At 42.0% G+C, this 18,119-nt stretch overlaps 1 protein-coding gene across 1 annotated transcript; it reads right to left on the bottom strand.

The window, feature by feature from the left end:
- Positions 1-8,319: 8,319 nt before the first annotated feature.
- On the bottom strand, positions 8,320-17,574 carry LOC124007965 (zinc finger protein 271-like). Its single transcript, XM_046318870.1, has 2 exons — positions 17,431-17,574; positions 8,320-12,120 (listed from the first exon to the last, which is right to left on the bottom strand). The coding sequence occupies exons 1-2, from the start codon at positions 17,480-17,482 to the stop codon at positions 10,733-10,735; spliced, it is 1,440 nt and encodes a 479-aa protein (XP_046174826.1). The 5' UTR covers positions 17,483-17,574; the 3' UTR covers positions 8,320-10,732.
- Between the last annotated feature and the right edge of the window lie 545 nt (positions 17,575-18,119).

Raw genomic sequence — 18,119 nt, 5'->3', positions numbered from 1 at the left:
CATAATGAGACTTGTTCCGATATGTTCTTTAAGTCGGTTAGGGCCAGGCAGAGTAGGAAGGTAATGCATGGAGTTAGGGAAGAAAATGGTAGTATAGTAAGTAAACCAGAGGAAATGGTCAGTGTGACAACTGATCATTTCCAAGGTCTATTTAAGGAAAGGGAAATAGATGTAGAGCAGGGAAACGTGTTTTTAGAACACTTGTCCCGGCGGCTGCCAGAGGACATTAGAGACGTGATGGAGGCCCAGATCTCACTAGAAGAGGTTGAGAGCGCTCTTAGGAGGATGGGAAAAGGGAAGGTGCCTGGAATGGATGGGCTGCCGGCTGAGTTTTACCTCAAGTTTTGGGGTATACTTGGACCAGTGGTTCTCAAAGTCTTGAAGGCCATCCTTGAGACGGGGGTCCCGGGGGGATCAATGGCTGTTGGTGTGCTGTCACTTCTTTATAAGAAGGGGGAAGCAACTGACCTTGGCAACTGGCGGCCATTGACCATGCTGTGCGTAGATTACAAGATTCTTGCAAAGGTTTTAGCAGACCGGCTGCACACAGCCCTTCCCTACGTCGTCCACGAGGATCAGACGTGCGGGGTAGAGGGCCGCTCTATAAGATGGAACCTACAGTTGATCAGGGATTCCATCGCTTGGGTTGAAGATAGAGGGATGCCTTTAATGGTAGCAGCGCTAGATCAGGCGAAAGCTTTTGATCGCGTGAATAGATCTGTTCTATTCTGGGTGTTAGGTAGATTAGGATTTGGGGAGAAGTTTATAGGATGGATTCGTACATTATATGTCGGAGCGGGGTGTCGAGTTAGTGTAAATAGTCATTTAGGTGACGTTTTTGACCTCTCGTCTGGGGTCAGGGAGGGATGCCCACTCTCGGCTCTCCTCTTCGTTCTGTACATGGAGCCTCTGGGGGCTGCCATTAGGGCAGACACAGGGGTGGAAGGCTTGTTGATCCCTGGAAGTGGTGGGCTGCGTATTAAGATGACGCAGTACGCCGACGACACTTCCTTGCTGTTGTGCAAGGACTCGTGCCTGACAAGGTCACTTGCCATCTTTGGGGATTTCACCCGAGCGTCGGGAGCAGTTCTGAACCATGCAAAGTCTTCCGTCAAGTTTTTCGGAAGATGGCGCGGTAGAACGGATGTGCCTGGGGGTTTATCTCTCTGCGAAGGGGCCCTGAGGATTCTCGGGGTTCATTTTGAGACCTCCGGCTCAGCGACGCTAAACTGGAACATGCGTATCGCAGTGGTACAGAGGAAGCTAGCAATGTGGAAGGCTAGGTATTTGTCTTTTATGGGCAAAGTCCTGGTCCTAAAGGTGGATGTGTTGCCATCTCTTTTGTATTTGGCATACATCTACCCATTGCCGGCTTGTCTGAGGAGGCCTCTAGTGAGGCTTGTGTTTCAGTTTATGTGGAGTGGCAGGTGCGAGTGGGTCGCCAGGGCACGCATGATCTGTCCCATCGGGGAGGGAGGTAGGGGGGTACCACATTTCCCCCTCAAGCTGGACTCAATTTTTGTTTCTTTCTTGTTAGCGGAGCTTGCTCAGCCAGTGATACACCCGTCCGGTTACCTCCTGAGGGTGTTCTTCTCGTACCAGGCGAGAAGCGTAATGGTGTGGTCTTAACGCGGGTCCTCGGGCTGAACAGCTGCCGTGGCAATTTGGCCATGCGGCAAAGTGGCTGCGTGCGCACCCCGAGGTTGAAGTTGCCCGAGTAGGTTTAGATCACAGGCACCTGTACGAAGAGGTCAGGCAGGCAGGGAGTCCTGCGCCTGTAGCGGGCATCTAGTCAGTGGTCTGGGAGGGAGTGCAGGCGCGGGGCCTGGACAACAGGCTCAAGAACCTGAATTGGTTGGGCCTCCATAAGTGCTTGCCGGTATTTTCCATCTTGTACCGGTATAGTGTGGTGCGATCCCCCACCTGTCCAAGATCTGCTTGTGGCAGGGAGGAGACTGTGCGCCATGCCTTCTGGGACTGTGCCTGTGCCGGACTAGTATGGGCTAGAGCACGGGTGATGCTAGGTGTGGTTAGGAGGGATTTTGTTTTGACATGGGCTAGGCTTTTTTTTCCGGTTCCGGTTTGGAGCGAGTGGTCGCATCAGCGCTTCGCTCCCGCAGGTAGTATAACTTTTTTACATTTCATTATATTTCATTATAGCACAACGGTTTGATTTGTCTAATCTTAGCAATTTCTTCTCAGCTAGCTACATAGCCGTCTTTGTATCAAAGATAATATTTATACAGAATGTGCTGTATAAATACAATTTAGAAATTAAACACTGGAGTGATAGATGCATGTCCAAGTAGAGATACTGGGGTGGAAAGGATCAAAAATAAATAATACGGGGATGAGGTAGTTGGGTGTGGCTGTTTACAGATGGGCTGTGTACAGGTGCAATGATGCTTAAAGTTAATGAGGGGGATATATATATGAACCCAATGACTGACCAATCGAAAGACTCTTGGTCCATCTTAGTATGAAAATCAGTATCACTCCCATGTCAAAGGATTCAACTGCTGAAATCAGAAACAAACAAATGGATCAATGCCACTTTTCCAGCCTGCTGAAGGTGTGATGGAGTGGTAAACACCACCCCCCGCTCTACCAGGGGCTTGAGGTGGTCTCCCACAGCTCTGCTTATGTCATGTTCCATTTCTTGACTGCCCCTGCAACAAAGAAATAAACACATTGTCATATTATAAAAACACTCAAAGTAATGGATATGGAGCATCTATGGCCTCAGTTACACCTGGCACCTAAATGTGACTTATGTCATCTGATCATTCCAAGCTGCATTAGGTTCAGATCTACCAGGATGGGCCTTTGACATAGTCTGGATGCAGTCAGGCGACTCAACGTAAAGAGATGGGGTGAATAACTGGGGAAAAGTACATTTGACACAAATTACCTTCATAATATTAAAGAACAAATGTGTATGCCTGAGTGGAAATTAACTTTCATACAGCCAAAAGGGGTGAGAAATTACACCAATATCAGTGGACAATTTGCACAAATGTAAATAAACATAGATGGAACATATTTCCGTTTGCTTACGTGATGAACCACTAAGGGGACATAAATATTTACCATCTAAACCATGTGTGACCTCTCACAGCTCTCTGACTGAGCTCCACCCTCACTGGGTCTACAGAGGAGAGGGAGGCTGAAGAGGGATGGAAGGATCATTCAGTCAATAAAGTGTAGAGCTGTTGTCTGACAAAATCACAATTTTTGTAGTTCATTAAAGTAAATAAAGCTTTATGACTGCTGAATACCAACTATCAATCACTTAGATCATGTATTTTCAGGTAGAGATACATCCTTGGAACGTCCCTAGCCAGTTGAAGTTGACATTTAAAATGGTTAAGGTTAGGGTTTAGGGTTTAGGGTAGAGATGTCCCAAGGATCCCAGATAGCATTGACCATCATGCATTCTTCTTTCTCTTTCACATAGCAGGTGTAAAATAAACAGACAAGACAATTAGGCACGCAATGGATTATGGTCATTGTAGTTAATTATGTTTAATGCGCTAAACTATGTAGAATATTGGCCCATTGGAAACTTCATCACACAGTTCAGACTGGGTCTGATTTATCTCTAGAGAAACTAAAACTCCCTACTACATCACACAGTTCAGGCTAGGTTTGATTTATCTCCAGTCTAGCTCTAGACACACCATCTGGACAGACAGGCCAAAGGCGCTTGCCCCAATTCGGGGAACCATTGATCTACTTCAGAGGAACTGTGTCTAGAGTGATTTCCTGTTGTTTTGACACCTCACTAGAAGACTAGAATAACTAGCTGTTGATACAGAACGAGACGACCAATTCACAGTTAGTCCGTGTCTCCAAACACAGTATTGCCACGCAGCAAAATGTTGCATACAATCTTTCAAGTCAGTCTGAAAAAATAAACTATTTGTGTACAAAGATATCTTGAAATGTGATATTAGGCCTGTATGGCAGTACTGTTACTGGATGGCAGTATTGTATTGGCTAGTGCTTTCTCCACTTTGTTCTTCTATTTTGCATTCAATTGGGATCAAGGCACAGATGTTGTAGGACAGCTGCATTTGAAGTGTACATTTAACCTACATAGCATACATACAAACTGAAATCTATTAGCATTCAAATGTGTGCAAATGATCTTTTCAGATGTTCTCAGAAATAAATCAAGTCCATGGAATGGATATAGACAAAAAGATCATTCAAGGACTATCAGAGGTAGAGAGGCGAGGCAGGGGTGAGGACATCAACCTGCTATTTTGACAGTCCCTGAAGGACAATACAGAAGAGGTATTTGCTCTTATTCCATCCCTTTCTCTAATGTATTTTGTATTTTTTTTTGCAAGTGTAGTAAGATCATTGCTTTACTAGGACTCGACACCACAGCAGCGATTCTGCTCTTGCCCTACCTCTTCAATGAGGACCCGGGTGGCCTTTATGTCCGTACTCAAGGTACTAAACGATATCATAACCGATATCATAACCGCCATCGATAAAAGACAGTACTGTGCAGCCGTCTTCATCGACCTCGCCAAGGCTTTCGACTCTGTCAATCACCATATTCTTATCGGCAGACTCTACATCCTCGGTTTTTCGGATGACTGCCTTGCCTGGTTCACCAATTACTTTGCAGACAGAGTTCAGTGTGTGAAATCGGAGGGCATGCTGTCCGGTCCTCTGGCAGTCTCTATGGGGGTGCCACAGGGTTCAATTCTCGGGCCGACTCTTTTCTCTGTGTATATCAATGATGTTGCTCTTGCTGCGGGCGATTCCCTGATCCACCTCTACGCAGACGACACCATTCTATATACTTTCGGCCCGTCATTGGACACTGTGCTATCTAACCTCCAAACGAGCTTCAATGCCATACAGCACTCCTTCCGTGGCCTCCAACTGCTCTTAAATGCGAGTAAAACCAAATGCATGCTTTTCAACCGATCGCTGCCTGCACCCGCATGCCCGACTAGCATCACCACCCTGGATGGTTCCGACCTTGAATATGTGGACATCTATAAGTACCTAGGTGTCTGGCTAGACTGCAAACTCTCCTTCCAGACCCACATCAAACATTTCCAATCGAAAATCAAATCAAGAGTCGGCTTTCTATTCCGCAACAAAGCCTCCTTCACTCACGCTGCCAAGCTTACCCTAGTTAAACTGACTATCCTACCAATCCTCGACTTCGGCGATGTCATCTACAAAATGGCTTCCAACACTCTACTCAGCAAACTGGATGCAGTCTATCACAGTGCCATCCGTTTTGTCACTAAAGCACCTTATACCACCCACCACTGCGACTTGTATGCTCTAGTCGGCTGGCCCTCACTACATATTCGTCGCCAGACCCACTGGCTCCAGGTCATCTACAAGTCCATGCTAGGTAAAGCTCCGCCTTATCTCAGTTCACTGGTCACGATGGCAACACCCATCCGTAGCACGCGCTCCAGCAGGTGTATCTCACTGATCATCCCTAAAGCCAACACATCATTTGGCCGCCTTTCGTTCCAGTACTCTGCTGCCTGTGACTGGAACGAATTGCAAAATCGCTGAAGTTGGAGACTTTTATCTCCCTCACCAACTTCAAACATCAGCTATCCGAGCAGCTAACCGATCGCTGCAGCTGTACATAGTCTATAGGAAAATAGCCCACCCATTTTCACCTACCTCATTCCCATACTGTTTTTTATACTGTTTTTATTTATTTATTTTTCTGCTCTTTTGCACACCAATATCTCTACCTGTACATGACCTGATCATTTATCACTCCAGTGTTAATCTGCAAAACTGTATTATTCGCCTACCTCCTCATGCCTTTTGCACACATTGTATATAGACTGCCCATTTTTTTTTTCTACTGTGTTATTGACTTGTTAATTGTTTATTCCATGTGTAACTCTGTGTTGTCTGTTCACACTGCTATGCTTTTATCTTGGCCAGGTCGCAGTTGCAAATGAGAACTTGTTCTCAACTAGCCTACCTGGTTAAATAAAGGTGAAATAAAATAAATAAAAAACAAGGTATGCCAATGCACCAATCATCTGTTTCTTCATAAACATAGGTGTGCATGCTTATATAAAATTCCAGCTGAACATGTGTATTAATCTTTTCTTACTTTTGATGACATATTTCACTGCTCTTCGCTCCTTTACTGCACATCGGTGGAAATCCATTTCACCATGAGAGTGAAATCCCGATGGCCTTTGATGGGGAGAACATCCACGCCCTCAAGGACGTCCCCATGGGACTTGGGGCTCTGCTACGGTTGTATTTGTATTTTCCCTTTAATTTCCCAAAAATGTCAGAAAAACACATATGTTAAGTTACTGTGTTCTGGGGAGAGGAGAAGTTGGGGTGAAGTTACCAGGGCCGGTCATAAAGATGGCAAACTTCCTGACATAACTAAGTGGATATGATATACACACTAAAGCTGAAAAATCTGTATTTAGCATCAAGTCTACAATGTTGGTAGTTTACCTATAATTCATTTTTTATGTTTGTTGTTATTGTACACCATTATTTTATATATTTTAAATGTCATGAAAAGCACTGTACAAAGCAAATGTATTATTTATTATGGTCTGACATGTCTACAGAAATGTTGCAATTTGGTAATGTGTTTTTTTTTGGGTAAATTGTTTTGTAAATATTAATTCACATTTGTGGTGCCACTAAATAAACAATGACTTATTTAAATCAATATTGTGAATATTGTTCTTATTAAAATATGTTTGTATAATGGAGGGTGGACAGGGAGTTAAAAAAAGTGAAACCCAAAGTTTTTTTTTTCCATGGGACAAGGGGTTCTTCAAATAACTTACAGGGGTTCCCACAAAATGCTCTTCAAATAATATTTAGGGGTTCCCCCCACAGTTTAAATTTGAAGAACCCCTGAAAAAAAACTCCAGGAACCTTTCGTTTTTAGAGTGTATATTGATGAAAGTCACCTTGTCCGAGAGACATTTACATAGTTATACACAGCCCCATTTGGGATGACTATTTTGGGGCGAAATAGCGGCCACTACAGACAGACCATAATTCAACGTCCTTGGGCGTCACGTACTGACTGGGTGTGACCAAAGTTATTCTATTTAGCTACACTTTGTAGTACATTTTTACACTATTATAAATGTTTGATGCCACTTCGCCCGTTTTCAAAGGGAGTCGTTGTTTTTTAGGGGCAGTCGCTTTTTAGCTTTTTGTCTGAAAGTATTTTCTCAACTGCGATAACAACTCCAGTCAGCAGATGGCGATGTGAGTCTTTCAGGTGATTCTGCCACTGTGACGTATAATCTAGTGGACGGGACTCTTCAACATCAACAGCTAGTCAGCCCCTTGGTTTACTCTAACTTTATAGAAAAAGGTTTATTCAATAAATTTAGCAACTCCTCTCATACTGGGAAGACCCCCCCCCCAACTCAAAGCCTATGTTCGTCTATTTATCAGTTGTTTAAATTGTATCTAATTATATTCCCAGTATTACTTTATCAAATCTCTGGTAATCGATGATACAATTTATCATATTTTCATATATTCAAAGAACCATACAAAACGTAAGAAATGCTCAGGTACTCACGAAAACCATTCCATTGGCTTTTTCAAGGACTACGAAGCAGCTCTCCAAACTTACTCCCAGCAGAACCCAAAAAATATATAGATCTCTGTTACCACCCAAACTTCAGATTAAGACTCAATCACACAACTCTCATATCGCCGTCACACAATGCTATTCCCAAACATAGCTAATGAATTAGTTGTTTTTCAACAATATTTTAACCTAAAGGGATATTTTCACATTTCTATGTCATGGTTAGTTCCTAGGATAATGTAACTCATACATTTCCATCTTTCAATACTTCTAAAATGGGATCCAGGTTTAGAACAATTACAGGTTTAAAATAAATTACAGGTTTAAAACAAACACAGGTTCACCTTACACTATATCATACATGGTCTTAACTCGTAAACACAGATTCTAGTTTTCATCCAACTCACACAGATAGCTGGCTCGGCCCTCTTTACACCTCCAATGTGCCCCCCTCACTCAGGAATACACACTCAGAGCCTACGAGGCTTTTCTAAAAACTCCTTGTTTCACTCACATTTATATTTAATTTTTGAACTACGTTTGAGATCGGCTCGCTGCCTCTCAGATCAAAGGTGGGTCCATCTGCTCTGTTCCAGAAGTGTGGTTTCCCTGAGATCCCTTGTGCACAATTTACCCAGATCGTCAGGAGCGGTCACCAAGTGAAGATTGTCGTGGAAATTTCCTCTATTTACTAAATCATGAGAGCAAACCACACACAAGTCAGAGTTAGTTATCAAAGTCCATCTTTAATTATATGAGCTCTATCACAATCCTGTGACTCTCAGCTCAATTCAGTGTCTATCAATGAATTCTCTGAGAGCCCCTCACACATTTCAACGGAGATAATTTATAGCAAAGACACATAGTGAGACAGCATAGGCATAATTTATCGTTCAGCTTTGTCTCCCAAACTATGTCCTTTTCTCAAACTCAGAACTCAGAACCATCTGTATGCCATCTTGACAAGATCACAGAGACACACTGACTGGCACACAGACATTGTGGAGCCAAGAGATACACGCTTGACCTCTCCCCTCTCTCCGGCCCAAGCAACTTAGTCTTGACATAGAACAGATACTGAAACCCCACCACAGTATTATACAAAAATAACATTCTGATGAGAAGTAACAAACAAACATATGATGAATATAAAACATCTTACCTATGTTACCAACCAATTCTGATTATTCCCCAACAAGATTCACATCCCCCATTGCCAAATGTGGTTGTTAATTTGTTTTATATCAAATGAGAAGACAAACTTATCGCACAAGTCAGAATTATTCTTAAACAAAACCTTCATTCACTTATTAGTAAGGGAGCAGGTCAATACAACACACAAATATAAAGTTAATCAATTGAGTGCTCTACGGTAATGATGGCTGGTCGACGAATCACCCCCAGATGATTCATTGAGAGCCACGAGACAAAAGTACAAAGGTCTTTTACAGCTAAGAAACACCCATTTCAACCTACATGACGAACAACAGTTGTTTAGAATGGGTCACAAGGTTCAGATTTGTATGAAAGATATTTATAATTCCCAGCAGACAGCATCTGCTGTAAAAACAGTACCCTTTCTGTAGAGACCAGGGTCTGGCCCTGGGGTCATCTATCCCTGGTACCATATAGAACAGAAGCATTAACTCATAACCTGGAATGCGCTCTCTTAGGTTTTATCACCCAAAAGACATTGTGAATCTCCTGTCAGTATTATTTCCCAGAGGCCCTTCCGCAGTAGAACACACAGACACAATAGTTATAAAAACCCTCTATTCTGTTTTATTAACATAATCTTGCATTTTTGCTCTGTGTCCACTGAATGTTGACTAGTAACAACAACTGGGACATAAAAGTCACCCACTAAATCTGCCCGAGAAGAGGCAAACAAAAGAAAAACCCACAACAAACGGGAAGCAAACCAAAACGGTAGCGCAACTAAAAGGTGTTGACTCTCCACATCTACCAAGACAACTGGAGCACTGGGCCAGACACTCTTAAATAGAACCTGGACCAGCTCAGGTGAAACACCTTCCCAATAACGAGATGGACAACCAGCACAGGTGTAACACATACCGACTTACGAGGTGAAACCAATCAGTGCGTCCTACGTGCTAACGAGCTAGACGTGCTAACGAGCTAGACGTGCTAACGAGCTAGACGTGCTAACGAGCTAGACGTGCTAACGAGCTAGACGTGCTAACGAGCTAGACGTGCTAACGAGCTAGACGTGCTAAAGTCCAACCTCAAAACATAAAAAAAAAACATTTGTAACACTGTAAGAGAATGCTTACCACCAACAGAAAACAACTTCCACTTCACTTTATAATCAACTACAATGCTTCACCAATATAAACTTGGTGTCTACTGGCTGTCAACCATTTTTATTTTAAATATACATTTTTTTCTTCTCCCCACTAGCTTCTGACTGTCTTCTTCCTATTACTCACTTGTTCTTGAACTCACAACCACTTGGAACGAGCCCATTCAAACTCATCTCCAACAAGTAGCAATAAACTACTGATATCGATGAGGGTGGAAATCAGGTTGTTTGTGCTGTTGAAACTAAAACAACTAAAAAAAACATGGAAATGGGAGATATCTTTTATCTCACTAGTGAGAGGACAACCTGCAGAAGAGAGTCAGCTACAATTTGGAGTGATGCATTTAAATTTAGGGGTCGCTAAATAAAGGAACGCAACACTTATTTGTCATCACCAAATCGATATCATGTTGAAATCAATTGTGCAAGAGGAGAGAGAAGAGGTTGCATATCCTGTTAAAACTAACAGCTCAAAAACCAAACAGAATCTGGAAATAATGTGTACATCACTGGTTAGAGGACAATTTGTAGAAAACAGCTCGCTACATTTTGAAGTGATGCATTTTGATTCAAGTGGGTCGCCAATGTGGGAAGTGCAACACAACTCTTTTTTTGTTATTCACTTTTTGTTAAATCACATAAATAGTACTCTTTCAAGTCAGAGCTTGTATTTTTCCATGAGGCTAATATCCATATCATGCTGAAATCAATAGAACATGGGGCAAACGTTTAGGGTTCTACATTGTGACATTATTAAAATACTCATACTTCAATGTTAAAACATTCTACACTGTGAGATTATTAAAACAACTCCTTCATGTATGTATTTTCTGATGTTTGATCAGAGATCTTTTAACAGAGTATCTCTTGTCACATTGATGACAGCTATGAGATTTCTCTCCTGTGTGTGTTCTCTGGTGTGCTATCAGGCCGCTTGACTGAGTAAAACGCTTCCCACATTGAGTACAGCTATAAGGTTTCTCTCCTGTGTGTGTTCTCTGGTGTGATATCAGGGAGCATGACTGATTAAAACTCTTTTCACAATGAGTACAGCTATATGGTGGTTTCTCTCCTGTGTGTGTTCTCTGGTGTGATTTTAAATCACTTGATCTAACAAAACTCTTTCCGCAGTCAGAGCAGTGGTAAGGTTTCTCTCCTGTGTGTGTTCTCAGGTGTACTTTCAGGCAGCTTGCCTGAGTAAAACTCTTCTCACATTTAGTACAGCTATAAGGTTTCTCTCCTGTGTGTATTCTCTGGTGCACTATCAGGGAGCTTGACTGAATAAAACTCTTCCCACATTGAGTACAGCTATATGGTGGTTTCTCTCCTGTGTGTGTTCTCTGGTGTGATTTTAAATCACTTAAGCTAATAAAACTTTTTCCGCAGTCAGAGCAGTGGTAAGGTTTCTCTCCTGTGTGTGTTCTCAGGTGTACTTTCAGGCAGCTTGCCTGAATAAAACTCTTCCCACATTGAGTACAACTATACGGTTTCTCTCCTGTGTGTGTCCGCTTGTGTAATATCAGTCCATTTGGCTGAGTAAAACTCCTCCCACAATGATTACAGCTATATGGTTTCTCTCCTGTGTGTGTTCTCTGGTGCATGATCAGGGAGCTTGACCGAGTAAAACTTTTCCCACATTGATTACAGCTATAAAGTTTCTCTCCAGTGTGTGTCCTCTGGTGTGCCTTCAGAGAGCTTGATGTAGTAAAAGTCTTCCCACATTGAGTACAGCTAAATGGTTTCTCTCCTGTGTGAGTTCTCTGGTGTGCCTTCAGAGAGCTTGATGTAGTAAAAGTCTTCCCACATTGATCACAGCTATAAGATTTCTCTCCTGTGTGTGTTCTCTGGTGTAAAGTCAGATAGCTAGACATAACAAAACTCTTCCCACATTGAGTACAGCTATAAGGCTTTTCTTTTGTGTGTCTTCTCTGGTGTTTAGTCAGATTGGAAGACGTAGTAAAACTCTTCCCACATTGATCACAGCTATAAGGCTTCTCTCCTGTGTGTACTCGCTGGTGTATTTTTAGTTCTGATGAACATTTGCAATGTTTCCCACAGTCAGAGCAGCAGTGAGGCTTCTTCCCTGTGAGTCTCTGCTGGGGTTTCTTGAGGTGTTCTGATCTGGAAAGAATCTTCTCTGCCTCGTTAGCATCACGATGTAGTTGAGGCTCCCAAGAGAATCCACGACAGTCAAACCTCTCTCCTGTGTGAACGACAAAGTCAGACAGATGGTTAAAGTCCCACATGAGCAGAACTCCACTGTTTATTTGAGGTAAAAGGTGATGCCCAGAGCATACACATGAAGTTGTACAACAAATTACATCTTAAATCTTGACAATTAAGACAGTCAAGAGAGCAACAATAAATAGTCATTTTATTTTATTTTGACAATAGTAATAACATAGATAACTACTGTAGGACACATAACTTCACCTAACAACACCATAGACCTAGGACTATATATCATTTAATATTTCAGGTGAAACATGGAAACTAAAATGTCTGTCATGACATTTCATAACCTGATTACCAGATAATTTTGTGAATAATCCCACTAGGTTACTCTGTAATGTGCTGTCATTCTAAATGTTCTGAATAAGAAAATAGCTGTGTGTTGTACAATAGCCTATCCATCAAGGAACAGTTCTATACACATTATGAGCTACGTATCTCTGTTTCCAAACTAACTAACGAGACCCTACTGTAAATCAAGCTGACAATAACATCAATTCGTTAGGGATGTTGGATCCAAAGTGGAGCACGGCATAACTGTCTTTACCAGAGTAATGAATGAAGAAGCACTTTGGTTGTTGTTGCATGTCATGATGTTTGTCATTTGACTGGCATTCAGAAAATAATTTCCTGGATCAGCTGATGATAGTTGAACATGTGACTGTAACTAAACAGCTACAATATTAAGAATTATGAGTAATTATTGAAGAACCACATTAATGACATCATTTGGGTGTTGTCAATAAAGTTAACGTGACTCTCAGGTAAAACCATTGGATTTAGCAAACACTGAAATTATTTAGGATTTCTGTGCCCATAAACTGTTTTCCCAGCGTAATATAAGGAGACACTAAATGTTATGTTGTTAGAGTGCATTTCAGAGATCTGAATACAGGAGAGGGGGTGACCTCGACAATGTATTGTTAAAACGAGAGGCTGCCTGGATCTTTAATTTAAAGAGCCTTGCTCCCGTCGGTCTCAACGTAGCCATTATTGTAATATTGCTATTCATTGTAAATGTTTGGAGGTCTATGGAGCCAAATTGTATTTATGACCGTATGCTATCCATTTATGTTTTTATATGTTATATTTATATCTGTAAATTAACCAATGATATCAGGCCACACTCGGACATGATTACAGACATTGAACAAGCACTTACACAAATGACCGATGACTGGCAGAGAGAAATTGATGATAAAAAAGATTGTGGGGGTTGTTTTGTTAGACTTCAGTGCGGCTTTTGACATTATCGATCATAGTCTGTTGGTGGATAAACTTACGTGTTATGGGTTTATAACCCCTGCTATATTGTGGATAAAGAGTTACCTGTCTAACAGAACACAGAGGATGTTCTTAAATGGAAGCCTCTCCAACAAAATCCAAGTAGAATCAGGAATTCCCCAGGGCAGCTGTCTAGGCCCCTTACTTTTTTCAATCTTTATTAAAAACATGCAAATGACTTTGAGTAAAGTCAGTGTGTCTATGTATGAGGATGACTCAACACTATACACGCCAGCTACCACAGCACCTGAAATGACAGCAACACTTAACAAAGAGCTGCAGCTAGTTTCAGAATGTGGCAAGGAATAAGTTAGTCCTAAATATTTGAACAACTAAAAGCGTTGTACAAATCATTCACTAAACTCTAAACCTCAACTAAATATTGTAATGAATAATGTGGAAATTGAGCAAGTTGAGGTGACTAAACTGTTTTGTGTAACCCTGGATTGTAAAAATGTCATGGGCGAAGTCAATAATAAAGTGCTGCTCTGCCTTAACAGCACTATCAACAAGGCAGGTCCTTGATGTTCATCAGTCCACGGTAAGACAAATTGTCTATAAATGGAGAAAGTTCAGCACTGTTGCTACTCTCCCTAGGAGTGACCATACTGCAAAGATGACTGCAAGAGTACAGAGCAGAATGCTCAATGAGGTTAAGAAGTATCCTAGAGTGTCAACCAAAGATTTACAGTAATCTCTGGAACATGTTAACATCTCTGTTGAGGAGTCTACGATATGTAAAACACAAAACAAGAATGGTGTTCATAGGAGGACATTACGGAAGAAGCCACTGCTGTCCAAAAAAAATAATACATTGCTGCACGTCTGAAGTTTGCAAAAGTGCACCTGGATGTTCCACAGCGCTACTGGCAAAATATTATGTGGACAGATGAAACTACAGTTGAGTTGTTTGCAAGGAACACACAACACTATGTGTGGAGAAAAAAAAACACATAAAAAACTTATGCCAACTGTAAAGTATGGTGGAGGGTGCATCATGGTTTGGGGCTGCTTTGCTGCCTCAGGACCTGGGTAGCTTGCTATCGTCGACGGGAAAACTAATTCCCAAGTTTATCAAGACATTATGCAGGAGAATGTAAGGCTCTCTGTGTGCCAATTGAAGCAACAGAAATTGGGTAATGCAACAGGACAACGACTCAAAACAGAGAAGTAAATCAACAACAGAATGGTTTCAACAGAAGAAAGCTTCCGGAGTGGTCCAGGCAAAGTGCTGACCTCAACCCGATTGAGATGCAGTGGCATGACCTCAAGAGAGCGGTACACACCAGACATCCCAAGAATATTGCTGAACTGAAACAGTTTTGTAAAGAGGAATGGTCCAAAATTCTTCCTGTCCGTTGTGCAGGTCTGATCACCAACTACAGAAAATGTTTGATTGAGGTTATAGCTGCCAAAAGAGGGTCAACCAGTTATTAAATCCAAGGGTTCACATACTTTTCCCACCCTGCATTGTGAATGTTTACACAGTGTTTTCAATAAAGATATGAAAACGTATAATTGTTTGTGTGTTATTAGTTTAAACAGACTGTGTTTGTCTATTGTTGTGACTTAGACGAAGATCAGATCAAATTTTATGACCCATTTATGCAGAAATCCAGGTAATTACAAAGGGTTCACATACTTTTTCTTGCCACTGTATGTATATTTGTAAACAACAGCTGGGGCACAAAATCTAAGGAAGTTTCAAGGTTTTTGCTCGCCTGAGGTAGAGAACCTCATGATAAGCTGTAGACTACACTATTTAGCAAGAGAGTTTATCTGTATTTTTCGGAGCTGTCTATATACCACCACAAACCGATGCTGGCACTAAGACAGCACTCAATGAGCTGTATATGGCCAAAAGCAAACAGGACAACATGTGGTGCCGGGAAACTCAAATCCGTTTTTTCTTCATTTCCTCCAGCATGTCACAAAAACTCTAGACCACCTTCACTCCACACACAGAGACACAGCATCGTACAAAGCTCTCCCTTGCCCTTCATTTGGCAAATTAGACCATAATTCTATCCTCCTGATTCCTGCTTACAAGCAAAAACTAAAGCAGGAAGCACCAGTGAATAGCACCAGTAAAAAAAGTTCTCAAGCTACAGGATTGTTTTGCTAGCACAGACTGGAAAATATTCCGGGATTCTTCCGATGGCATTGAGGAGCCCACCACATCAATCACTGGGTTAACCAATGAGTGCATTGATGACATCCTCATCCTCACCATATGTACATACACCAACCAGAAGCCATTGATTACAGGCAACAACTGCACTGAGCCAAAGGGTATAGCTGCCGCTTTCAAGGAGTGGGACTCTAACCCGGAAGCTTATAAGAAATCCTGTTATGCCCTCCGATGAACCAGCAAACAGGTAAAGCGTAAATAGAGGACTAAGATTGAATCGTATTACACCGGCTCCAACGCTCATCGGATGCGGCAGGGCTTGCAATCCATTACAGACTACAAAGGGAAGCACAGCCGCGAGCTGCCCACTGACACGAGCCTACCAGGTGAGCTAGATCACTGTTCACTTCAAGGCAAGTAACATTGAATCATGCATGAGAGCATCAGCTGTTCCGGACAACTGTGTGATCAGGCTCTCCGCAGCCGATGTGAGTAAGACCTTTAAACAGGTCAACATTCACAAGGCCGCGGGGCCAGATGGATTACCATCTGTAATTACCATTACCACCATACTCCGAGCATGTGCTGACCAACTGGCAAGTGTCTTTACTGACATTTTCAACCTCTCCCTGTCTGAGTCTGTAATACCAACATGTTTCAAGCATTCAAGAACACTAAGGTAACCTTCCTAAATTACTACCGTCGGGTAGCACTCACATCTGTTGCCCTGAAGTGCTTTGAAAGACTGGTCTTTAAAAAAAGCACCTTTATTTAACCAGGTAGGCTAGTTGAGAACAAGTTCTCATTTACAACTGCGACCTGGCCAAGTTAAAGCAAAGCAGTGCGACACATACAACAACACAGAGTTACACATGGAGTAAACAAACCGCCAGTCAATAATACAATAGAAAAAGTATATATACAGTGTGTGCAAATAAGGTAAGAAGGGAGGTAGCGAAGTAATTACAATATAGCAATTAATATAGCAATTAAACACTGGAGTGATAGATGTGTGGAAGATGAATGTGCAAGTAGAGACACTGGGGTGCAAAGGAGCAAAATAAATAAATAAATAACAGTATGGGGATGGGGTAGTTGGATGGGCTATTTACAGATGTGCAGTGTACATGTGCAGTGATCTGTGAGCTGCTCTGACAGTTGCTGCTTAAAGCCAGTGAGGGAGATATGAGTCTCCAGCTTCAGTTACTTTTGCAGTTCTTTCCAGTCATTGGCAGCAGAGAACTGGAACTGGCCTCCTCTTCTTTTACTGTAACATCCTCCTCCTCTTTCACTCTGAAAGTGTCTTCTTATTCTTTCACTGAAACATCTTTCTCTTCTTCTTTCACTAACAGCCTCCTCTTTCTCGAGAGCTTATTTCTCTGTCCAGCAGACCTCTTCTTTAGCAGGAGGTGAGTAGCTTAGTGACCTCATGGTCGGAGATGTTAGCTAACTAGGCTAGTGCTAACTTAACCAGCACGCTAGCTGACTAATAACAGAAAAAAAACTTATATTTTAGGTTTTGATGGGGTACGACAGTTGAACTAAGCTCATGAGGCATTAATAAGTGATTTCTTCAAGAAACAATGGGTACATATCATTAATGTACAAGTCCCTAAATGGATGTAACAACTACTGATTGGCCCTTTAAGAGTACATCTTGGGCTAATCTAATAGGAGATATTGAGGACTATAGTATTTCAGGCATTGTCATTGGATGCATTTGATCAATTGTTAACGTTTTGTTGATGGTCCACTCTTGATGTTCTACACGTTACAGTGTAGCTTCAGCCATTCCTACAGAGCAACATTAAAGTGTAGAACCCCTTTACTGCATATTGGTTCAACGACTGCAGAGATGGTACTTACTGGTGTTAAACAGATCTCCAACCTCCTCTTCTTCTTCCAATTTGACAGTCATCTCCTCCTCTTTCACTCCCAAAACGGCTTCCTCCTCTTCTTTTATTGTAACATCCTCCTCCTCCTCCTCTTTCACTCTGAACGCGTCTTCCTCTTCTTTCACTGAAACGTCTTTCTCTTCTTCTTTCACGGTAACAGCCTCACCCTCTACTTGATTTTGTAGTGTAACAGCCTTCTCTTCCTCCTCCTCTTTCACGAGAGCTTCTTTCTCCGTCCAGCAGACCTCCTCTTTAACAGGAGAGTAGCTTAGTGAACTCATGGTCGAGGATGTTAGCTAGCTAGCATTAACGACTAGCCTAGTTCTAAGTTAACTTAGCAAACCAGCTAGCTGACAAACAACGTAAATATATAATTAAATGGGCCAACAAGTACACATGACAGAAGTCTGTTTAAAACACAGCGACTAATATACACCAACAAAGTGTAAAGATCATGAATGTTGTAGCTATGTTTGCTAGAAAGCTACCGAGGTGTCTGACTAGCTGTTGTTGTTGAAGGAGCGTCCCTTCCACTAGATTATACGTCACACTGGCAGCATCGCCTGAACCTAAAATACACACATCGCCATCTGCTGACTGGAGTTGGCAACGCAGTTGAGGAACCAAACGTTTATTTTTCATTTGCTTCATAAAACTTTA

This window comes from Oncorhynchus gorbuscha, linkage group LG21 (genome assembly GCF_021184085.1).
Source record: "Oncorhynchus gorbuscha isolate QuinsamMale2020 ecotype Even-year linkage group LG21, OgorEven_v1.0, whole genome shotgun sequence".
In the NCBI taxonomy this organism is placed as follows: domain Eukaryota; kingdom Metazoa; phylum Chordata; class Actinopteri; order Salmoniformes; family Salmonidae; genus Oncorhynchus; species Oncorhynchus gorbuscha.
Note: the sequence above shows the minus strand (reverse complement) of the source record. Positions and strands in the feature narration are given on the sequence as shown.